The sequence below is a fragment of the Gopherus flavomarginatus genome, chromosome 6, assembly GCF_025201925.1.
Source record: "Gopherus flavomarginatus isolate rGopFla2 chromosome 6, rGopFla2.mat.asm, whole genome shotgun sequence".
Lineage (NCBI taxonomy): Eukaryota > Metazoa > Chordata > Testudines > Testudinidae > Gopherus > Gopherus flavomarginatus.
In genome coordinates, this window is record NC_066622.1 from 34648291 (window position 1) to 34673871 (window position 25581).

At 47.4% G+C, this 25581-nt stretch overlaps 1 protein-coding gene across 2 annotated transcripts in view; it reads left to right on the forward strand.

Annotated features, from left to right (window-relative positions):
- FAM120A (family with sequence similarity 120A) overlaps positions 1-25581 on the forward strand; it is a 130571-nt gene that overhangs the window by 89501 nt on the left and 15489 nt on the right. For both annotated transcript variants that reach the window (XM_050957741.1, XM_050957742.1), the window contains exons 12-15: positions 13686-13800; positions 22889-23098; positions 24166-24349; positions 25421-25558. In XM_050957741.1, coding sequence (XP_050813698.1) covers positions 13686-13800; positions 22889-23098; positions 24166-24349; positions 25421-25558 — 647 coding nt within the window. The remainder of the gene's footprint in view (positions 1-13685; positions 13801-22888; positions 23099-24165; positions 24350-25420; positions 25559-25581) is intronic.

The window sequence follows — 25581 nt, forward strand, 5'->3', positions numbered from 1 at the left end:
ATTTCTCTTGCCTTTTGAGTCATGTATAGTTTTTCTTTGAGCAATGGTTATTGTATTCCACTGAGGGTTGTGAGCATGGACCCAGAACCGGAGCTTTTAAAAGTAGTACACCGCTACCTCAATATAACGCCACCCGATATAACCGAATTTGGATATAATGCGGTAAAGCAGCGCTCCGGAGGGGCGGGGCTGCGCACTCCAGTGGATCAAAGCAAGTTCAATATAATACGGTTTCACCTATAATGCGGTAAGATTTTTTGGCTCCCAAGGACAGCGTTATATCGAGGTAGAGCTGTAGTGTCAATTGATCTGCGCATGTGCCCTTGGTACTGCCTCATGGTTTCGACCAAGGTGATAAAGGGTGGGGTGGAATTATAAATAAGGCACTTGGCTTTGTAGGAGTAGAATACAATAGTTCCAATAATATTTTATAAAACCTTGAACACGTTTTAAAATAGTTTTTCTGTGATGTAACAAAAATAGTTTGTGAGGTATAAAAGTTTTATTGGCACTTGTTTGGAATGACCCGCGTACAACTTTCTGTGACTTCATTTCTGAGTAATGTGTTCATCTCTGACTCATGTTGATGAAGCCTTTATACTACGCCATTATGTCTTATTTTTATATGTATCATCGTACATTTCTGCTTTAGGTAGTATTTTTATGGTATTTAACCCTTTGTTATTGAAAGCAGTGTGGGGTTCTGATGATCATGTGTGCTGTGGGGTGAGTTCACAGGCAGTGTCTCATCAGTATATTTTGCTTGGACATTTACATCACATAATGGATATTTTCCTAATTTATCTACTCTAAGGAGCCAGCTCAAGGGGTATAATGTAAAAATATTGTCAAACAACATTAGTATTTTTCTTTGAGTAACTTTTGACCAAATACACATTTTTATAGTATGCAAAAGTATTTGGATCCGCAAAAACAAAAATTAATTATTGGACAAACTTCTGTTGGTGAAAGAGACAAGCTGTCGAACTACACAGAACTCACCTACTGTGTCTCTCTCATGGGATCATTAGGGCTGCAACAGTACTGCAAACAATAATTCATTTGTCATTTGTAATTAGCAGCATTATCAAAATATTGTCTGTCATTAAACCCTAAGAAATCACTTCAATCTTTTTAGCTATGTCTTATTTTTTAATTTGAAGCCTGAACAAAAAGATTTTGGCTTCATTCTGGTGGCTTTTCTGTTCACACAGTAATACTGTTTACTTTAGCTGTTAAAGTAAGGACTCTCAGTAAGTCATCTTTGAGTGATTGCACATGTCCATTCCACTGTAGGTATTTGTGCTCTCCAGTGCACAGTTAGAGCTTTTTCCCTTGATAGTACCTGTTGGGGCAGCCTGAATACCCTCTGCTGTCTCGTATGCGTTGGGCAGGCATAAAGGGCTGAGACCCCCACACCTACCTCAGTGCCTTCCTACCACCTGTTACGGTTATTGAAGCTCCCTGTCCTTGCTCCTGCAAGTCTTTCTTGATACCTATATATGTTACCTATTTGTAGTTAGTGTAGTGTAGTAGTTACTCAGTTTGTTAGTTTAAAAAAATTGTTTTTATTGTTTGAGCATGTACCAGCCCCAGTACTGGAGGTATCCCCCACACTCTCTGGATTTCAAACCCTGCCACTGTTGCGGTAAGGAGGTGCCAAATAGAGAACCTCACCCCAGCTGCCTTAAGTGCCTGGAGGAAGCTCATGTAAGGGATGGGTGCAGCATTTGTAAGGGCTTTAACCCTGTTCAGAAAAAAGATGGGGCAGTCATGTTAAAATATCTGCTCATTGAATTGGCTCTGTGGCCTCCATCTGAGCCCTCTACGTTGCTCTGGATACAGAGCATCTTGGTGTTGGTCAGTAGTGCACCTGCCATGCTACTGGTACTGAGAGGCAGACTGGGATCCCAAGTACCGAAGAAGAGGCATAAGAATCGGACTCAGCATGAGGATCATCAAAGAGGATGATCTCTAATAAAAACTCAGATGGGGGATCAAAAAGGAAGCACTCCCCAGAGCACACCTCTAGACAGGGGAGTTCGTTGACTCCAGAGGCCAATGTGGACCTGTCGAGCCTGGTTCCCTAAGCATCTTCATTGCCATTTCCTTGCCCCAGTGTACCATACAGAATCTTTCTGGTACCCAGTCTACTCCTGAGGCTGCGAAAGGATTGTTGAACCTCAGTGTTGCCATCACCAGTGGTCTCACCTGGCACCAGTGACTATAGTACCACCTCCAGTGCCTTTCCCTCCATGGCATCAAGGTACCAATGACACTGGTACCATCTAAGGGAAAGGCACAGATGATATCCCTGTCTCCGCTGCAGAGTTGGCCTTCCTTTGCAGTCCCAACGGGTACAGTACCACCTTGCTCTCAAGGAAAAGCTTCATCCTTATCAGACTCTGAAGTAGGTTCCTATGTTTCCCAACCTCGCTGGTCCCATTGGGGGAGAGATGCCACCTGCCCGCCTGGGCTTCTGCCACAGTACCTGCAGGGAGTTTACAGAAGGGATCCTTGGGTTGTGTATAGCTGGGGTCCAGGGACATACTAGTGGCCCTTTTGGGACCTGTAGGTTCCCCATCTCAGTCAAGAGCATCCCTGAAGCCATCTCAGCTGGCTCCACCTACTGGGTGCCAGGAGCATTGTTGCCACAAGCATCTTGGTACTGAACAGACTTGGGATCTCTTACATGAGCAACTGTAGGAACTGAACCATTAGTATCCTCTTCCTCCTCTCCTGATGAGACAGTCATGGTGGAGCCTATTTCTTCACTTCTGGGTGATTTATTTTAAGACTCATCAGGAGCTGTGAGGAGGATGGCTATGGCGCACGATATCCACCTCGAGGAGTGGGAAAAATTCCGCAAGCTAGTGCATGTTCTAATCTAGCTCCACCTAGAATAGCTCTGCCAATAAATGTGGCTTAGAGCCCACCAAGATTCTCTGGCAGACTCCATCTTCCCTGCCTCTGACTGCTGAAAGAGTAGAGAGAATGTACTATCTCCCTGAGGGTTTGAGCACTGTATAACCATCCTCCTCCAATGTCCCTTGAAGTTGCAGTAGCCAATGAAAAGGAACGATAGGGACACCAGACTTCAGCACCAAACAATAAAGAGGACAAGAAGTTGGACTTATTTGGGAAGAAGCTTTATTCCACAGGTGGATTACAACTTCACATTGTGAACCAGCAAGCTCTACTGGGATGCTTTGATTTCACTCTGTGGAGGATGGGTTTGAAATGGAAAGACAAGCTCTCATCTGAGGCAAAACAGGAGTTCCTCACTTGGATAGAGGAAGGCAAGTTGGTCACCAGAAAAGCTCTACAGGCATGTCTCGATGCAGCAGATTCTGCTTCATGCAGCATGGCCTCTGCCTTCACGGGAGGCGCTCATCCTAGTTGCACTCTTCTGGCCTCCTTCCAGAGATGCAACAGACCATTCAGGGCTTACTCTGTGAGCAGCCATTCTTCTCAGAAGAGACAGACGAGACTCTGCATAGTCTCAAAGATTCTAGAGCAACTCTGTAGACCCTGGGCATTTACACTCCAGCAGTGAAGTAGAAGGTGTTCTGTCCTCATCAGTCTCAGTGTTTTTAGTGATTTACTCCTTGAGTCCAAGACCTATCATAGAGAAGGAGCAGAGATTACAAATGGTAACCCCCATCACTGCCCTTTGTATCTGCAGCCACTGGTTCAAGGCAGGCAGCATCTTCCGAGAACTAATTTTTCACTGGTAGGTTGAGAGCAGTCTACTAATTCCAAGAGTGCCATCCTTATATTGTTCCAGTTCTTCCAAAATGCCTGTCCCATTTCAGTAGTGCTTGGGCCCACGTTGCAACAGATTGGTGGGTTGTAAGCATGGCAGAAGTGGAATATTTGCTCTGTTTTATTTTTGCCTTTCCTTTTCCTTTCCCCATCCCTCTTCAGGGACAACTCTCACAAGAAAGCAAGTCTGCAAGATATATATTTGCTTCTCCTTGTTAGGAGCTGTAGAGAGTCCCTCCCTTGTTCAGGAGAAAGAGGTTTCACTCCTGATATGTCCTGATCCTGAAAGCAACACAGACAAGTCACTCCTATCTCCAGTACAGAAAATAGAATTTATTGGAGCGGTTCTGGAGTTGACAACAGCTAGGACCTTGCTATACAGACAAGGTTTCTTGCCATTCAAAATCTCATTCTGAACTTAAAGCTTATCCTCTCACCATCACTATTTAAGACTGCTGAGGCACATGCCACATGCACTTACATGGTCGGGTATGCCAGACAGTGCCTGAGACTCTTTCAGGGCTGGGTGACAGGTGTATTTTCCAAGGTGGCACCACATAGGTGTGTTAGCGCATGTCGCAAGTTGCATCTTATACTCCATAGACTGATGGGTAGTCCCAACCAATGTATGCAGGGGAGTTCCTTTCACTCAGCTTCAGCATTCACTTACCTTAGTCAGGGATGCCTGGATCTGAGGTGGGAGAACTCACCTGGGATACCTGCAAACACAAGGTCTTGGTCTCCCAAGATCTCAGTCTGTACATAACCTGCAGCTCCCTGGTGTTTATTCTTTTAGCTTGCATAGCATTCCTTCCTCACATCAGGGAGTGCACATATTTGTGCCAACCAGCACTGTGATCACTAGGTTTTATGTAACCCCAACTTCACTAGCTAGGAAGCAGTTCTACTCTGGGACTTCTGTTTCAGCAACTCTGTATTTCTGAAGGAGGCCCACCTCTAAGAGGCTCGGAACACACTGGCAGGCTGCCTAAGCAGGTTGTTCATCAATCACCAGGAGCGGTCCCTTTCGCCGAGACATAGCAAGGTCCATTTTCCAGCTCTGGGGAACCCCCTTAGTGGATCTGTTTGCAACAAAGGACAACGCAAAATGTCACCGGAGCAGGTCGCAACCCATGTTCACTGACTGATGCTTTTCTGCTGCTCTGGTCAGAGGGTCTGCTATATGCTTTTGCCCCGTACCTCTTCTGTTCGGAGTTCTGTGCAAGGCGAAACAGGACAAGGCCAGTCTTACACTGATCGTGCCAGTGTGGTCCCGTCAGGACTGACTTTCACAGCTCTTGTACTTCTGTCAGTCCCCCTCCGTTATTCCTGCTTCACACTGTCCTAGCTTTGCAGAATTGTGGCCACCTCCTTCACACCAACCTCCAGGCCCTTCACATGATGGCCTGGAGACTTCTCTACCGATGTCAGCCAAGGAGTCCTGCTCCAGAGAGGTGCAGGAGGTACTGCTAAATAGTAGAAAACCATCAAGGATGACAACTGGCAAAGTGGAAGAGGTTTTCTGTCTGATTGAGGCTGAAAGGGGTCTCCCCAGTTCCTGCTTCTATTCAGTAAGTGCTGGACTATCTTTTGTATCTGAAACATCAAAGATTAGCTCAGTTAGGGTACACGTAGCAGCTCTATCAGTGTTCCACTCTTCTGTGGGTAACCATTATCTTTTTTCCAGACTGATGGTTGTAAGATTTTTAAAGGGCTTGGACAGGATGTTTCCACAAGTACAGAGCCCTATTCCGCCATGAGGCCTGAATTTAGTCTTCAAGTTGATGGGTCCCCACTTCCAGCTTTTAGTGACCTGATAGTCTGTTACACCTTTCAGTGAAAGTAGCATTTTTAGTAGCCATTACATTGGCCAGGAGAGTAGGGGAGTTGAGGATGTTAGTATCACATCTTCTGTATATGATTTCTTATGCAGGCAAAGTCTGCATTCATCCCCATCCAAGATTTGTTATGCAAATGGTCTCCTCTTTTTACATCAAGTAGGCAGATTTACTTACCATCCTTCTTCCCAAAGCCTCAGAGTAACAAGAGAGAGAAGTCACTGCTCACTCCAGAAAGCAGAAGAGATTTGTGCTTTATCTGGAGTGAACTAAGCCATTTAGATTTTCATCTCAGTTGTTCGTTGCATTTGCGGACAGAGTTTCTACACAGAGGATTTTGGCATGGCTATCCAGCTGTATTCGCTTATGTTAGCAGTTGGTTAATGCAGAGCTGCTGGATAGAGTATTGGGTCATTTAACTAGGTCCCACGCAGCCTTTGAGGCATTTCTTCTGGCTCATGTGTCAATACTGGACATTTGCAAGGCAGCAACCTGGTCATAGTGTCACATGTTTGCCTCTCACTATGCAGTCTTAGCAATCTAGAGATGGAGCTAAATTTGGATGAGTGCTCCTCCAGTCTTTTTGTTCAAATGGATTCTGATCCCGCCTCCAAATAGAATTGCTTGTGAACCACCTACAGTGGAGTGGACAAGTGCAATCCCTCAAAGAAGGAAAAATGGATCTTCTTCGAGTGCTTGCTCATATCCATTCCAATTAGGTGTGTGCGCGCCGCGTGCATGTTCGTTGGAGACTTTTTACCCTAGCAACACTCGGTGGGCCGGCAGGTCGCCCCCGGGAGTGGCGCCGGTATGGCGCCTGATATATACCCCTGCCGGCCCATCCGCTCCTCAGTTCCTTCTTACCGCCCGTGTTGGTTGTTGGAACAGTGGAGCGCGGCTTAGCTGTTCCCCATCTCCCTAGCGATTCACTCGTTTGTATAGTATTGTGTATATAGTTCTTTTACTGTAGTTCTAGTTAGTATTTAAATTAATAGTTTTTATAGTTGTGTATATAGTTAAAGAGGATCAGGGGCTCGCCTCTTCTCCTCCCCCAGTACCGGGGCCCATGCCCGGTTCACCGGGTTTCAAGCCTTGCACGGCCTGTCATCGGCCAATGCCCACAGGAGATCCACACAACTCCTGTTTAAAGTGCCTAGGCGAATCCCACCTTGCGGACAAGTGCCGGATCTGCAAGGTGTTCAAGCCTCGGACAAAGAGGGAACGGGACATTCTCCTGAAACAGCTTTTGATGGAGGCAGCTTTAACTCCTCCATCCTCGGCACCGACTCCAGCACTGGGACCAAGCGCCTCTTCCGCCCGGCACTGATAAAGGCTCCTGGTCCCCACCCTTCACCAGCCCAACCCTCCAGCCGGCACCATTCCCTCTCCCCGAGGAGCAAGAAGCACAAGGCTCCTGCGGCAACTACAGCTACGCCGCAGTCGGAGCGTATCTCCAAGACAGACCGCCTGGCACCGTCAACTGCCGCGGCACTGCTTGTCTCCGCACCGTCGATTCCAGCTTCACAGGAGCCGTTGAGTCCGGTGCCTACCAGCTTCCCAGCACGCGCTGCGGTTGAGCTCGTCGCGCCCTCCACGCCGGATACCTTCTCCGCGGTGCGGGATCTAATCACTCTAACAGAGCCCGAATTGCCCCAACCCCCGGCACTGCCGGTGCGGGTTCTTCAGTCGCTGGGCAAACCCACCATGGTGCGACCACGTTCACCGGGCACCACTGAACACGGTCGGTCCCGATCCAGATCCCGAGATCACTCTTGGCCTCGACATCGCTCACGATCCCGGTGCTGCTCGCAGTCCCAGTACCGTTCTCCATGGAACCGGTTGTACTCGCGGCACCGCTCGAGATCCCGGTCGCCGTCGTGGTACTCTTGGCACCGGTCCAGATCGCGGCACCGACGTACTTATCACAGCTGATCCTGGCACGATGATATAAGGCACCGGTCGACCTCCCGGCACCGCGCTGGTAGCAAGTCCCGCTCCCGCTCCCGATACCGCCACGGTTCCCGGTACCGTTCGCTGGTACCGCGCAGAGTTGAGCTCTATGGGCGCAGAGACCTGGCCCAATCAACTTCAGCTCCTCCGTGGCCATCGCGTCACCCGTCCGCCTCCTCACACGCGGACAGCGCCTCCTACAGGAGTTCAGATGCGCAGGCCCACTTGGACCATGGACCACCTCAGTGGTCCTTTTGGACACTTTGGGCCTATCACCAAGCCCAGGGCGAGCCAATGGGCCCAGCACGCTCCAGCCACTCGGAGCACCGTGCACCAGAGGCCACAGTCAGCCGTCCTCCCCCCACTGGTACGGAGGAAGACTCTGCACATCCACTTGTGCAGCATGATGTTCCGGAAACGGAGGTCCCCCAGGACGAGGCGTCAGTCCCGGATCCACTCATCCCTGGGTTATCATCCTCCTCTTCCCCGGATGAGGCGGTAGCGGGCACATCATCATCGGGGCCCCCGCCAATTGATCTCCGAGCACATCAGGATCTTCTGCGGCGTGTTGCCCAGAATATAAATCTTCCTGTAGAGGAAGTTCCTGAGGTGGAGGACCCAGTGGTTAGCATATTATCAGCGGAAGCACCGACCAGGGTGGCCCTCCCCTTCATCAAATCGATCCAAGCCAGAGCAGACACCATCTGGCAGTCCCCGGCTTCCATCCCATCCATAGCCAGGGGAGTAGAACGAAAATACATGGTGCCGTCCAAAGGGTATGAGTACCTCTACGTGCATCCCGTCCCCTGCTCGTTGGTGGTACAATCAGTCAACGAACGGGAGCGCCACGGCCAACAAGCTCCCGCGCCAAAATATAGGGAGGCCAGGAGCATGGATTTGCTGGGCTGGAAAATCTACTCTGCTGGAGACCTTCAGCTCCGGGTGGCGAACCAACAGGCCCTCTTAAGCCGATACAGCTACAACACCTGGGAAGCTGTTGGCAAGTTTACCGAGTTGGTTCCCCAGGACTCCTGTCAGGAGTTTACAGCCCTCCTAGAGGAGGGGAAGAGGGTCGCGAGAACTTCACTACAAGCCTCCTTAGATGCCGCCGACTCGGCAGCCAGAACGGTCGCCTCTGGCATAGCTATGCACCACATATTTTGGTTGCAAGCGTCCGGCCTACCGCCTGAGCTACAATACACCATTCAAGACTTGCCATTCGATGGACAAGGTCTATTCTCGCAAAAGACAGACCCCAGACTACAGAGTCTGAAGGACAACCGGGTTATTATGCGTTCGCTGGGAATGCATACACCCCAGACTCAGAGACGGTCCTTCCGCTCCCACCTCAGTGCCCTTACCCCCCGCCTCGGCCAAGACAGGATCTTGCCTGGAGACGAGGCCGTACTACCCGCAGACGTCAGTCTGGGCCTCAAGAGGGCAACAATTCCGGTCCCACCAAACCACCACCGGGACCCAAAGCAAACTTTTGAGGGTACGCCCGAGAGCAGTGTACCAATTCCCTCCCTGGATCCTCTTCACTTTTACAACCGCCTTTCCCCGTTCCTTCCGGCGTGGTCCCAGCTGACCTCAGATCGTTGGGTCCTACATACGGTGGAGCTTGGATACCGTCTTCAGTTTATTTCTCCTCCCCACCCCCCCTCCTCGTCCCTCTTCAGGGACCCCTCTCACGAGCAACTCATCATTCAGGAGGTTCGCAAGCTCCTCTCGATCGGAGCTATAGAGGAAGTCCCGGAGGAGTTAAGGGGCAAGGGGTTTTATTCCCGGTATTTCTTAATCCCCAAGTCAAAAGGGGGCCTCCGGCCCATCCTGGACGTGCAAGGACTGAACAAATTCATCAAAAAGTTCAAGTTCCACATAGTATCCCTAGGAACCATCATTCCTTCCCTGGATCCCGGAGATTGGTATGCTGCTCTCGACATGAAGGATGCATATTTCCACATTGCAGTTTATCCCCCGCACGGGAGGTATCTGCGTTTTGTGGTAAATCAGGGTCACTACCAGTTTACTGTCCTTCCCTTTGGTCTTTCCTCGGCCCCTCGGGTCTTCACGAAGTGTATGGCGGTCGTCGCTGCTTCCCTGCGCCGTCGTCGAATACACGTCTTCCCTTACCTCGACGACTGGCTTATCCGAGGGACTTTGGAGGCACAGGTGCTCAGCCATGTCGCCATCGTCAGGGAGCTGTTTGTGCATCTAGGCTTAATCATCAATTTGGACAAGTCCACCCTGGTGCCTACGCAGAGGATAGAATTTATCGGGGCAATGCTGGACTCCAACCTTGCAACGGCCAGTTTGCCCCTGCATCGGTTCCAAACCATAGTCTCCCTTGTCGAAAGTCTTCAGAGCTTTCCAACCACTTCTGCTCATACTTGCCTTGCTCTCCTAGGGCACATGGCTGCATGCACCTCCGTCACAAGGCATGCAAGACTGCGAATGCGCCCTCTGCAAACCTGGCTCGCGTTGGTCTATCGGCCGGGCAGGGACACCATAGACACAATCCTGACAATTCCGCCGGATGTTCTAGGCTCCCTCGACTGGTGGAAGACATCATCCTGAGTGCGTGTGGGCCTGCCGTTTCATCCTCCCCAGCCCTCCATGTCCCTAACAACGGACGCGTCCTCGCTGGGCTGGGGTGCCCACCTAGGGCTCCTGCGCACCCAAGGCCTTTGGTCACCCCGGGAGCTGACGCTCCACATCAATGTGTGAGAGCTGAGAGCGGTCCGGCTGGCATGCCAAGCGTTTTAGCGCCATCTACACAGCCGTTGTGTTGCAGTGTTCATGGACAACACAATGGCCATGTATTACATCAACAAGCAGGGCGGGACCCGGTCCTCCCCTCTGTGTCAGGAAGCGATACGCCTGTGGGACTTCTGCATAGCCCACTCCATACATTTAGTGGCCTCCTTTCTCCCGGGGGTACGGAACACCCTCGCAGATCACCTGAGGAGGTCCTTCCTATCTCACGAGTGGTCTATCCGTCTGGACGTTCTCCATTCGATTTTCCGGAGGTGGGGCTTTCCCCACATAGACCTGTTTGCCTCCAGAATGAACAGGAAATGCCAGGTGTTCTGCTCCCTACAGGGTCGCTCCCCGGGCTCTCTGTCGGACGTGTTCCTGATTCCGTGGACGGGCCGCCTCTGTTACGCCTTTCCACCGTTCCCTCTTGTCCACCGAGTCCTGCTTAAGCTCCGAAGGGACAGAGCTCGCCTCATCCTGATCGCTCCGGCTTGGCCGAGGCAGCACTGGTACACTATGCTGCTCGAACTGTCCCTGGCAGACCCAATTCCCCTGCCGCTCTGGCCGGACCTGATCAGACAAGACTTTGGCAGGATGCACCATCCGGACCTGCGGTCCCTTCATCTGACTGCATGGCTCCTGTCTGGTTAAACCAGTCGGAGTTGCGCTGTTCCGCTGCAGTACAGCAGGTGTTGCTGGGGAGCAGGAAGCCCTCCACGCTCTCGACATACCTCGCAAAATAGAAGCGCTTCTGCCACTGGTGGTAACCAGCACGGCCATTCTCCACATTCTGCATTAGTCCCCACTATCCTGGACTACGTGTGGTCTCTCAAACAGCAGGGGTTGGCGATCTCCTCTCTGCGAGTACATCTTGTGGCTATATCCACCTTCCATCCGGGGGAAGCTGGCAGTTCCGTTTTTTCCCCACCCTATAGTTTCCAGATTCCTCAAGGGCTTGGAGCGACTATACCCACAGGTCAAACGGCCTACCCCTACCTGGGACCTGGACCTCGTCTTAACCAGGCTCATGGGGCCCCCTTTCGAGCCTTTGGCCACATGCTCGCTGCAATACCTTTCCTGGAAAACAGCTTTCCTAGTCGCTATCACCTCGGCTAGACGAGTCTCGGAGCTTCGTGCATTGACTGTGGATCCTCCATATACTGTGTTCCATAAGGACAAGGTACAGCTGCGACCACACCCGGCGTTCCTCCCTAAGGTCGTCTCCGCCTTTCACGTTAACCAGGACATCTTCCTGCCAGTCTTTTGTCCAAAACCGCATTCATCGTGACGAGAGCAACAGCTCCATACTTTGGATTTCCGAAGGGCTCTCGCCTTCTACATCGAGAGGACCAAGCCCTTCCGGCGCTCACCTCAGCTATTCGTGGCGGTGGCGGAACGTATGAAGGGCATGGCAATCTCTTCCCAGCGTATTGCATCTTGGGTTACATCGTGTATTCGGGCTTGCTATGACTTGGCTCATGCTCAGGCGGGCCATCTCACTGCCCACTCTACTCGGGCTCAAGCCTCATCTGCCACGTTCTTGGCCCATGTTCCCATACAGGACATCTGCCGTGCGGCTACCTGGTCTTCCATCCATACGTTTGCATCGCCTAGAGACGATGCCGCCTTCGGCTCAGCGGTCTTACGTTCCGCAATGTCTTGCTCCGACCCCACCGCCTAGGTAAGGCTTGGGAATCACCTAATTGGAATGGATATGAGCAAGCACTCGAAGAAGAAAAGACGGTTACTCACCTTTGTAACGGTTGTTCTTCAGGATGTGTTGCTCATATCCATTCCACACTTGCCCTCCTTCCCCACTGTCGGAGTAGCCGGCAAGAAGGAACTGAGGAGCAGAGGGGCCGGCAGGGGTATATATCAGGCGTCATACCGGCGCCACTCCAGGGGGTGACCTGCCGGCCCACCGAGTGTTGCTAGGGTAAAAAGTCTCTGAACGTGCACGCGGCACGCACACACCTAATTGGAATGGATATGAGCAACACATCTCGAAGAACAACAGTTACAAAAGTGAGTAACCGTCCTTCACTAACCTTTCTGTTGTTCTTTGAGATGTGTTGCATGTGTTCATTCCACGACCTGCCTGTGACAGGTTGGATCACAAAACCCCCCGTGGGAACTGCCAACTGATGTGCCAAGACTACTTCTGCCCCTGCTTTCCCTGCCAGCCTGTGAGTCCAACACCCTGTCTTGCTGAGCCAGACACACCAGTCTGCTCTGATACAGACCCAGGGTCTGAACCACGTGCCCCAAAGCTGCAGACTTCATTGAAAGCAACTTACAGGAATGTTCCTGTCTTTAATACATACTCTGGGTTATTTAAGAAGTAAAAAGTGATTTTATTAAATACATAAAGTAGGATTTAAGTGGTTCCAAGTAGTAACAGACAGAACAAAGTGAATTACCAAGTAAAATAACAAAACATGCAAATCTAAGTCTAATACAGTAATAAACTGAATACAGATAAAATCTCACCCTCAAAGATGTTTCAATACGTTTCTTTCACAGATTGGATGCCTTTCTAGTCTGGGCATAATCCTTTCCCCTGGTACAGTCCTTGTTCCAGCTCAGGTGGTAGCTAGGGGATTTTTCATGATGGCTGCCCCCTTTGTTCTGTTCCACCCACTTATATATCTTTTGCATAAGGCGGGAATCCTTTGTCCCTCTGGGTTCCCACCTCTCTTTCTCAATAGAAAAACAGCAGATTAAAGATGGATTCCAGTTCAGGTGACATGATCACGTCACTATAAGACCCCAAGCTTTCATTCCTCCCAGCCTGACTCACAGGAAGGCCTACCTGCAAACAGAGCTGCCCACAGGCAATTGTCCTGGTTAATGGAAGCCATCAAGATTCCAAACCACCATTAATGGCCCACGCTTTGCATAATTACAGTAGGCCCTCAGAGTTATTTTATATTTCTAGTTTCAGATACAAGAGTGATACATTTATACAAATAGGATGACCGCACTCAGTAGATTATAAGCTTTGTAATTATACTTTACAAGAGATCTTTTGCATGAAGCATATTCCAGTTACATTATATTCAAACTCACTAGCATATTTGCATAAAATCATATAGAGTGCAACGTCACACTGCCCTCCTTCCCATTTCTATCAGTGTCATCCTGGTAGGAAGGAGCTGAGGGGATCCTGGGATGGCTCAGTCCTTTATGCCTGCGTAATGTGCACAAGACAGCAGAGGGCACTCAGGCTGTCCTGACAGTAACTGTTAAGGATCAAAACTCTCCAGCTGTGCATTGGAGTCCAGACACCTACATGGAATGGACATACGCAACGTATTGTGAAGAACAGCAGTTACAGAAAGGTTAGTAACTGTTCTTTGTTTACTTTTGCTGTAGGTATATGGTGCAGTGGCCAGGAATCCGTATACTTCGTCGCCAGGAACTTGATGCTTTCCTTTCTCAGGCGTTGTCTCCAAAACTCTATGAACCTGACCAGCTACAGGAACTTAAGGTAATTCTTAATCCAACTTCCTTCATTAGAGAAATCTACCCCCAACTGATCCCGAATGTTAACATTGAGCAAGTGATGTTTTTCTCTAAAGACATTAAGCATTAAGGCCCAGTTTTTTAAAGGTGATTTAGGTATCCACTGTGCCTTGTTTGTGCTGGGAAGCTTCTCCAGGATCATTTAATCTCCTATGTTCTGAATATTTTACAGCTCTTTAAAGTATTCTTTCCATCACTTATTCAATTCTTAGAAGTAGTAAACATATTGATAGAAAGATTAAGAAGAAAAAGGCACTAGGAAGTGACAATGTCTAACCGATTTAGGAGCCTGTTCCTCATTTTCAAACAGGATTTAGGTACTTTAAAGTCAATGGGATTTTAGGCTCCTAAATCAGGTGTTGCAACACTGAGCACCATAATGCCTAAATATCTTTAAAAAATCTGGTGTTTCCCTTCAGTGTATATAGGTTACTTAGTATGTGGGCTGGTCTACTCTGGGAGGGGGGGTTATCGATCTAAGATACTCTACTTCAGCTACGTGAATAGCGTAGCTGAAGTCGAAGTATCTTAGATCGATTTACCTCGGGTCCTCACGGCACAGGATCAACGTCCGCGGCTCCTCGTGTCAACTCCACTACTGCCGCTTTCTCCGGTGGAGTTCCGGAGTCGACGGGAGCACGTTTGGGGATCGATATATCGCGTCTAGATTAGACGTGATATATCAATCCCCAAAAAATCGATTGCTTCCCGCCGATACGGTGGGTAGTCTGGACGTACCGTGTGAAATGCAAACTTTTTAAGTACAGCAAAGACTGGTAGTCGGTCAGTTATAGTGTATTGTTTATATTATGAAAATAAAATTTTAGAGGGTTTTTTTTTTTTGGTGAGATTTTATTCTTACTATTTTATGATAGCCCTTTGAAAGCTTAAACCAGAAATCTGTTTCTGAAGAGAGCTCTATTTTTCTTCTTGTGAGGTTGCTCTTGAATCATCATCTTGCTGATTTAAATAAATAGATTTCTTTGTTTAGGGTCAAAAGATCCTTGTAGCATTTATTTTGAGTGGAGAAACACGGAGAAGTTTATGTAGACTTAAAAGCATAAATAAAGAAGTGGAGGAAGCAGTCTTCCAGCACTGATTGTGTTCCATAAATATTAACTTGCATACTTTTAAAAGACTTTAGCAGAGATGCTTATCTTTCTAGATACAATTATATATTATGAAGTAAACATAACTAGCTAACCTGGGGTGGGGAACATTTTTTCTGTCGGGGCCAGTGACCCACAGAAAAAATGAATCGCAGGCCACACACAGCCCTGCGGGGAGGGTCGTGGAGGCACGGGGCTTTACCCCACAGCAAAACAAGCCGGTGCTCACGTTTCCAGCCCTGCAGAGGGCATGGAGGCTTGTGGCTTCCCCTAGGCTCCGGGGTGTGGCCAGAAATGAGGGGTTCAGGGTGCGGAAGGGGGCTCCGGACTGGGGCCGGGTATTGGGGTGTGGGAGGGGGTGTGGGCTCCGGCTGGGAGTGCAAGCTCTGGGCTGGGCCTGGGGAGTTTGGGGTGCTGAAGGGGGCTCCAGGCTGGGGCCAAGGGGTTTGGAGTACGGGAGGAGGTTTGGGGTGTGGGCTCCGGGAGGGAGATTGGTTGTGGGAGGGGGCTCAAGGCTGGGGCAGGGCGTTTGGGATGCGGGTGATTGTGTAGGGTCTGGGAGGGAGTTAGGGTGTGGGAGCGGGTTCCGACCTGGGGCAGGAAGTTGGGGTACAGGTGTAGGTGTGGGGAGGGAGTTAGGGCATGGGAGGGGCCTTTGTATGTCTGTCTGTTTTCACAGTGGCACCCTCTTAGAACCCCTATCCAGAATTCTGTGCCCCAGAATGGAGAAAATGGCAAGGTTTAGTCTTGTATTTATAACTGACAGATGGATCTTGAGCCCATCCAACGCTCTGCTAAATGAAAATGAAAGAAAGCTTTAGCATGGGGCAGGGAGTTGGTGACCTGAAGCAACCCACTCAGTCTTCTTTATGTTGTTGGAAGATGGCCAATGGGGTGAAGGAATAGGAAGTGTTCCACTTCTGTGGCCTCACACTAAAGGAATAGTTGTATATAGTCTTCCAAAGTCCCCAGTATAAGAAGCAGAGCCCAACCAAGCCAGAGAGGACTGTCTTCCTACAGTAACTTGAACATGCTTACCCCAAGCTAGTGCATGAGCATGTGCTGTACTGAACTGCATGGGCAGAGAGCAAAAACATCTTTTTTTCCCAAGTTGAGATCCACAGTTAGAAGAAGACAATGCAGAGAGCAGGGAGAAGCAGCAGCCTGTGGCACTGCTCTCCCTAGTAGCTGGAGCAGATGCAGTTTACCTAGATTTCAACTATCTAGGCTCAGACAGGTATATGCATTGTGTTTCCTCCTGCCACCAGGATCCAGCCAGTGGGAGTGCTGCAGAGATCATGCATTGTTTGTATGTTTTCCTATGGTGTCAAGCAGGCTATATATCTTGTCAGATCCATACCTGCCTGTGTTTACTGCTAGCCCCCAGCTATGTATTCTCTCTGTCTGATTCTTTAAGCAAGTCAGATATCCTCTTTAAGAAGCCTTATCCTATTTCTCCCACTCGTTTCAGGAAGGATCCTCTGCCTATCATCCAGCTGTAAAAAGAAGTTGCATAAGGAAATGCATACAAGAAAACCTAATCAATTGACCCCAGTGAATCCCACATTTTAAGTATAAAAGCTAATAAATCCCATGAATGATAATGCAAAAGAAAATAATCTTGAGTCTAGATCAGAATCTTATTTGGATTGTTATTCAGCAGATAGAATAAATCACTTTCCAGGATCTTTGCAGCCCAAGGATGCCTGAAAAGCCCAGACTAAAAAAATATATATAGTATATATATTAAAAAGGAAATGAAGGAAGAGAGATTCTTCATTGTCATCTTTCTCTTTAAGCTTTTAATTACCAGAAGAAAGGTGATAATGAGATCTAGGACAGAATGCAGTCAGCCAAAATGAGCACATGCTGGGTTCTTACAGGTCTGCTCATGTGTCGCTCTCAAAGCAAAAGCTCTCAAGAAACCTGTTTCAGCCATTGCGAATGGGATAATTTGCAGAATTTCTTCTGTGATTTGCTAAAAAGCAACATATCAGATTCCTGAAAGCAGCATCACTAAGTCCTCTCATCATTCACAATTGCTCATGTGGACCCTGAACTAAGTCATTCAGGACCATTGCTGAGATCAGTGTCTTCATATTTTCTCTCACTCAGTTTCTCACATTCAGTTAAGGAAAGTCTTAAAATAAATGCTTTAACCATTCAGCTACAGTATGTCACCTTCCTTCAGGATAAGGTGGTTAACGGTGCTGACTCAGTAGACAGACCAAAGGATAACTATCTTTTGCACCATCAGAGAAGCAGCGCACCTCTCTCTTGGAAAACACATACGCAGCTTTTGTCCAAATCACGAACATCCCTTGATGAGACGCCCTAAATGTGTAGAAGTATGATCAGAATATATTTGCACGTGTCTGAGGCCTATAGAAGTCCACACAAGTACTTTATCCTGCAGCAAGCTGGGGGGGAGGGCGGGAGGGAGGGGAGCCATACAAAGTCTCAATGGCAGGATGGATCAAGACACGTATCTCAGGGTCTCACAAAGCTAACTGGGCAACCTTACTTGTAGCTATTGATGAAAACTCAAATGGCAACTTCATGGCCAAAAGGTGGGATGTGGCATATGAGGAAATCTGCAAGGCGATAACTTGGTCTTTATTCCTCACATTCTCATAACTCAACACTTTAGACATAAAGTCCTCTGCAGATTTTGTTTTGTGTGTGTTAACAAAGTAGACAGTCTTGCCCCTGTCTCCAGTTTCAGTGGGTATAGGCGGAAACCGCACTGTGAAGACTGCTGGACACAAAGGTTCCAGCAAAAGAATTCCCAGAGGAGAATAAATTTTTTTTGTTTCTGAGAAAAATGGGTGGCAGAGACAAGGCCACTGATAAACAGGATATTTTGCCTTAAAACATTGTTTTTGTTGATAGAGAATTTTTTTCTTCATCAACAAGTTTTTATTTTTAGGTTGTGTGTAGGATTAGTATGGAATATTTCCATAATACTTGTTGGTAACTGCAAATGAAATACTTAATGCTCCATTGTTACTGTCTTCACACACAAAACGACTGCTTTTTTCTGTTGAAGTCAGGCACAGAAGGAGCATGTGGGTTTGAACACAGCTGCATAACTGCAAAGTGATTTGGATCCTCTTTTTGTGATCTTGAAGATTTCTGATTTATGTGCATGAAGGATAAAGCAATTTAATTACTATTGAAAATTAATGGCAAATCTTCCCAAGGAAGAATTGACGTCTTCACATGTCAACTGAACAGGCAGAGTTTACTCCTGAGGGCATTCTGTACCAAAAAATTAAAAGTTCTGTGTACAATATTTTTAACTTCTGCGAAATTCTGCAAGCTTTATTTGTCAATAAATAAATGCAGAGGCTCCAGCATGGCACAAGCCACTGGCTGCACAAAGATGGAAGATCACCCTGCAGCCTCCCCATCCCCAGGACACGTATTCAGTGGTGAGGCTGCACCCGACCCTGACACAGCACAAGGCCTGGGCGTACCACAGAAATGCCATGGGGCCCTGTCCCTCTGGGCCAGGTGCACCAGGTGTGGGGCAGGCAGGCTCAACCAGGCAGGGTCCAAATGTGGAGGGGCTCAGTGTGGGGTGAGAGGATTCTGCGTAGGACAGTCTGGGTGCAGGCAGCTCAGTGGGGGGTCTAGGTGTGGGGGGGATCTGGATGCACCAAGGCTTGTTTGGAGTGCAGGAGGTTCTAGGTGCAGAGGCAATGGGACTCTGCAGGGGTTTCCAGGTGAAGGTGGTTGGGGCTCAGTGGAAGGGTCTGGGTGTGTGGGTCTCAGCAGCAGGCCCTGGGGGCTGAGGGAGTTGGGCTTGGTGCCGTGTGGATCTGGATGCAGCTAGTTGGGGGTCTAGATGTGGGGGGGCTCCAGGGAGTGGGGATTGTCAGGGTGGGGGTTTGAGTGCAGAGAGCTCAGTGGGGGGTGGCCTGCATGCCAGGGTTGGGGTCCAGAGGCAGAGGGTCTGAGTGTAGGGATTGAGGTCCCATGGGTGGGGTTCGGGTATGGAGGGCTAGGGTGGTTCTGGGTGTACAGAGTGAGGCTTGGCAGGGGTCTCAGGGTATGGGAGGTCCAGATCCATATGGGTTCGGTGGATGGGGGAGCAGCTCCCTGTACAGACACCCCTCCCTGCGCAGCTGAGGTGCGATGGGGGCAGGAAGCAGGGGAGGACGCTGAGCTTCCTGCAGCTGGAGGAGGTTTCTGGGGGTGGGTCTGACACAGCCTCAGCCACTCCTGGCAGGGGAAGAGGAAGTCCCATCCTCTCCTGCCCAGCTGGGACTAGCAGCTGATCCCAGCTCAGGATAGGAACCACTGGCTGGGGTGTCCCCAGCCCTGCGGTGATTTACCTCTCTGCTGGTTGCTCTGGGTGCCTGAAACAATGTACCTGTGCAGCTAGGGAGTGGTGCAAAACTGCTCTTGCTCTTCCCTTTGCTTTTCTGTCAGAAAGTCATTTTTCTGTGGGGAAGCAAAGAAATCTGCAGGGGACATGAATTCCGTGCACGTGCAGTGACACAGAATTCTCCCAGGAGTAAGAGTTCTCTTGTTTACACACTGAAAATAAACGCTCCTTATTTTCTCTCCATTATCTCCTCTTATCCCTCAACCAGTCTATTATTTTACTGTCACATACTCATTCTGCACTCTTTCAGCTCCAGCTCTTCATTAATAAAATTTGTTTTTCTAATGATACAAGACTGCCTTTCCCAATTTCTACAGATGCTGACACAATTTTTCAAAGATGGCAACCTAGAGCTAATAGAAATTCCTTTGCGAAGGAAGTGGGCCAGAGGGGAGAAACGCAATGTTTCAGAACCGAAACATTAAAAAACAAAATCTTAAAGTTGAGCACTCCTGAGAGTTTCAAGCAGTAAACCACAGAATATACACTGAAAACATCAAAATATTTTTTTTGTTATCTAGAGTTTTTAAACAATTTTGAATGCAAACATTATCACAGCAGAGAATTTCATTGAAATCTCTTAACCTTTATTTGCTGTAACACGTTCCAAGACTGTCTGAAAAATTTATGTAATCAGCTGCATAATACATGTTGTTGTGGGTGCTTTTAAAGCAGCACTAAATTGTAGTGTGCACCTTGTAAGATTTATATACTTAAGCCCCAAACTTTGGGGTTCAGCTGAGATGCTCTTAGCACAGGATCTGGGGAGTGAGGAAGACAAGGATGGTTTTATTCCTCTTTCCTCAATCCAGTGACTAGTTCAGATCCAGTGCAATTTATAGGAATTTGAGTATTTTCAGAGTTTCATTAGAAACCACTTTAATCTAATTCAAACTACCGTAACTTCTATCAAAATGGATTTAGAATTACACTGCACTAATCATAATCACACTCACCAAATGACATACTCTGTTAAACAGGAAATTACGGTAGAGTTAAGCACATTGCTTTTGTTGTAGACTTGACTGTCAACTTCTTTTAACATCAGATCACAAAGAGTAGGTAAATAGAAGCTGTATTCTGATCTATGTGCTAACTTCAAAGTTCTATTCTTTAAACAAAAAAATTTCTTTAGTGTGTATGTGGGGTTGCAGGGGAGGTCTCCTACTTGACTGTCCAAATAATTACAACCAACAGAGAAAATAAAAAAGATTAATTTCTTCTCATTTTGGGAGAAGATAGGAGAAGAATAGCATTGATAGTTTTTAACCTGCGCCTGACTTCTAGCTCCTTTTAATACTTCTAGTTAAGCAAGCCCAATGCTATTTGAAGATGTACCTTTTCTCCCAGGGATGTGGTGAAGTCAGAGAGCAGCTTCTCAACTGTCAGTTGCATGGAAACATTACTTTAAATCTCTCAATGGAGATCCTTGCTTGAGAACATAAGCGAACAGTACTGTCTTTGCACTACTGTGAAAAGAATTAAAAAATTATATGATTGCTACCAATCATTAAATCAGCATAGGGCATGTTTAAGGCAGCCTTCCTCTTACTTCAGTCACATGACCCCTTCCTTCTCCCACCAACATTTGGGTTTTACTTTGGCATGAATTTTATTAGACACATATGGTAGGTGAGGTAATATCTTTTATTGGTTAAACATCATCTACCTTGTGTGTCTCATATCCTGGGACCCACATGGCTATAACACTACAACAAACATGAGTTTTTATTCTTCTCTTTGTTAAATCCCATTTCTTTAGCTAATCTACTCATGAATGAATATTAAAATATGAAACGTAAACTTGCATTATTTGAAATCAAATGTTTTCTTTTGGGGTGCTGGTCTAGGAGCAATCCTTACAATACGTACTTGTTCTGAAAGCATTTGTAGTGGTCTGCCAAAGTATTTCTAGCTTTGGAACTGGTAGGTCACGGCACATTGGACATGAAAACTTCTTGATATTTTTGTTTTTCTTCCTATCTGTTTCCAATGTGATTTTAGTGAGAAATATCTCAGTAATCACTAGAGCTGAAGATTTTGTGCTTTATGCCAGTGATTTTTGACCTGGGGTCCACGGACCCTTGGAGTCCACATTCTATGACTAGGATTTCCAAAGGGGTCTGCACTTGCATTCAAAAATTTGTAGGGGGCCGCAAATGAAAAAGGTTGAAAACCACTGCTTTATGCCATTTGGAAGCCAAATGCCAGCCTCACAACTAAATGGTTTTGCATGGATTTTAAAGCAGTTCTCTAGCAGTGCTTAACGCAGTGACCGCAAAAAATCATGTCATATTTTACGTTTGTGTGATAGGAAAGCAAGCTCTTAATCAGAATGATGTGAATTTAAGGTTTAGTAGCTCATGAACTCCTAGATCAGGGGTGGGCAAACTTTTTGGCCCAAGGGCCGCATAGGGTTTCAGAAATTGTATGGAGGGCTGGGGAGGGGAGGGGTCGTGGCCCGGCCTCCACCCCCATCCACCTCCCACCTGGGACTCCTGCTCCATCCAAGCCCCCCCCTCCCCATCCACCCTCAGAACCCTGTCCCTCACTGCCCCCTGCCGGCCCATCCAACCCCCTCGTCATTCCTGACTGCCCCTCCAGGACCCCTGCCCCATCCAACCACCCCATCTCCCTGTCCCGACTGCCTCCGGAACCCTGCCCCTGACTGGTCCCTGCCGCCCCATCCAACCCCTCCTCTCATTCCTGACTGCCTGCCCAGGACCCCTGCCCTCATTCAACCTATTCCCGACCCTCTGACCACCCCGACCCCTATCCACACCCCGCCCCCTTCCAACCCCCCAGGCTCCCTGCCCCCTTACCTTGCTGCCTGGAGCGCCAGTGGCTGGTGATGCTACAGCCGTGCTGCCCGGCTGGAGCCAGCCACGCCGTTGCCACTGTGAAGCACAGAGCACTGGGTCAAGCCAGGCTGTGCCACTGTGCTTCCCCAGAAGCTCACAGCCCCGCCACCCAGAGCATTGCGCTGGTGGCGGAGCTGAGGCTGTGGGGGAGGAGAACAGCAGAGGAGGGGTCAGGGGGTAGCCTCCTGGGTCAGGAGCTTAGAGGCTGGGCAGGACGGTCTGTGGGCCGTAGTTTGCCCACCTTTGTCCTAGATCTAGAGACAGTTGCTATATATAGTTAGAAAGATAAAAGAATCCCAGCAGTACGCAATGTTAATTCCTAGGTGATTCATAGGATTTCCTTTAAATTTTCACTGGCTCCCTGACTTTGTAGTGAGATTTGTCACTGGTCCATAACTGAAAAATCTAGTCTTTTTAATTCCTTTCTTTGCTTGTGTTTATATGGCATCAAAGGTTTTATTTTTATAGGGGTGACAAACCAGCCTCCTTGAGCATTGTAATTTTGGATGCACAGGTAGCAGTACCTGGACACACAGGTGGTTTTATGTACAAAGTTGCTCACAAATAAAAGTCCACTTATTGAAAATCAGACTCTTAACAATTCTGTTTTCAAAATTGGCATAAATTAATAACTTGGAATTCTATCTGGTACTTTCCCTATGTTAAACTGAAATTTCATTTTCCTTAAAGATTGAGAATCTGGATCCCCGAGGAATTCAGCTTTCTGCTTTGTTTATGAGTGGTGTGGATATGGCACTCTTTGCAAATGATGCTTGTGGACAGCCAATCCCCTGGGAGCACTGCTGTCCGTGGATGTATTTTGATGGGAAACTGTTCCAGACCAAGCTCATCAAAGCAAGCCGGGAGAAAGTTCCTCTCATTGACCTCTGTGATGGTCAGGTAGGTAGTTTCTGAAATGCAGTGTTTTCCTGTGTTCTGAATTTTCTTTAGTGTCTAATGCAGTTTATCTGGCAGTTATTGTTGATTTAAGAGAGTGTGGTCTTCCTATCTGGAATATAGATATGTTTGGGGATGGGAAATGGACCTTAATTGTTAGGGTTCCTCTTGGGGAGAAATGGCATCTTAATTTTAATAGATTTTGAAGGAAGTAGAATGACTTCATTTTTCCTCTGTCCTGTAATCTCAGTAAACAGACTCAAGGATTTACTAGTTACTTTGAGGATGTACATGAATTCAAATTATCAAAAGACTGTTATGCATACATACGTAAGATACATATCCGGAAATTGAAATGTTGTACATTCTCAAGGTAATCAGCAAATCAAGAAGAGCTGGCAGTTATCTCTGTTCCTTCTCAGCAGTAGCATCTTGTTTTGCACCAAGATGGCAATGCTGTCATAAAGGGCTATGTTAACATTGCTTTTACAAACAAACAAAATCCAGTACCTGATATATTTGACAGAGAATTGAAAAGAGTGAAGTCAGGCTTATAACACCTACTCTCAAAAACCCTTAATTTCTTACAGAAAACAGATTAAAAAAAACCAACAATATACAAGTATCACAAAATATCACCAAGTGACTGCTCATGGTAGTTAATTTTACTTCAGTATTTCCTTTTCTAAGAAGAGGAAATACTGTGGTAGTGGTATAGTATAATAAATGCTCATCCCCTTTTTTGATGTCCTGGGTGATCTAGAGAGAGAAGAGTTGGTAAGACTACCATTTGGCTGTATTTGTTTCTGACACTTGGAAAATTGATTGTAGACTACTATATTAACTTGAATATGGGGATTTCTTGTGAATCAGTGAAATGTGGATAGTAGATTTTTACCCACTACAGCAAATTGTGATTTATCCATTGAAAGCTAGCTTTATTAAGAAATATGGGTGTGTCCCAACACTAGTCGACATTTAGTATTCCTTCAGTCAGGTTGATAAACACAATTTTCATAGCACAAATACAAGATCTTAACATTTATTTGTGCACTTTTGTTTACTTGTAGGCTGAGCAGGCTGCCAAGGTTGAAAAGATGCGTCAGAGCATCCTAGAAGGATTAAATTTCTCCAGGCAGAATCACCCACTCCCTTTCCCACCTCCACCTGCCATGCCTTTCTATCCAGCTTCTATGTATCCTCGGCACTTTGGGCCAGTCCCACCACCTCAGGGCAGGGGGAGAGGCTTTGCTGGTAAGTGAGTGGTTGACAGTACATGTACATGGATTCAGATCGGTATGAGATAAATACTGTCATGTCATTCACATTCCAAGATTGTGTTCTGATTCATCAGCCCAACTTCATAGCAGTAGTGCAGTAAAATAAATGGTCAGAATATGGTCCAGCATATCTGTTGCTGGAAGTATAATTTTTAATGGCTGTGCCCTAGTAACTGTGGAGCCTGTAGTAATCCCATTTGTTTCCTTCAAGATTGTAAGTCGCTGTGCCTGTGCAAAATGCCTTGGAGGCTATTGTTTGTATGTAGAGGAAAAAAGAAGAGTAAATCCACATAAGATGATAGGAAAAGTACAAAAGAGAAAACTGCCTTACTTTAAAATGTTCACATTTGTAAGCGTTAAGAGTATGAATGAATGCTTAATTGATGAAAGGAACAGGAAAACTGTTGGGGCTGAAGACAACGCCCTCACCCACTTTTTACATTTAATTTTAGTACTTTCATTTAAACAGAGGCATGTCCTAGAGTAAGCACAGGAGATGACTGAATGATCACACCATTCTTGGTTTGTTTCCCTTCCTCGTAGCAGTAGCCCCACCCACAGAGGGCTACATACGAATTTATATTTAAGTCAGGAAGTTTAATAGGTTTTTTTTTTGATGTGGCAAGTGCTATCATGGAAGCTTGCTGCCTCAAAACTTGTAAGCATATTAACTTGTTAACTTATGCGCTGGAGGTTCAGATCTCTAGATTCACAAGTATATTTCTTACCCAAATAAAAGGTTACACTTAGTGGCTAGGAGACACATAAGCCAAGGTTGAAGTTACTCTGGATAGGACCCTCTAACTGGTGGTGAGTTGCTCCTGCATTTCATCAGCCTCTGATCTGGCTGAGCAGTGGGGCTCCCATGTGGCTGTAATCCCTCTGGCTGCTAAACCAGCAGCCTTTCTCCAGCCTTATGTGTTGAATGGCATTAGTCACTGTGGCTCTGAAAGGAACATGGCAGCAGCTTATCTTTCAGGGAATTCCCATATACCCAGCCCCCTCACAGCTTTTCCCCTGTCTTTCTTTACCCTGGGTCTAACAGGAGTCTGTGGCTTTGGAGGCCCTTATGGGGAAACAGTAGCAACAGGCGCTTACCGGGCCTTCCGGGTGGCAGCAGCAACAGGACACTCCGGAGCCTTCTCTGGCAATGACAACAACAGGACTAGCAAGTTTCAGGGCGGTAATTATACCAAACCCCTTTTC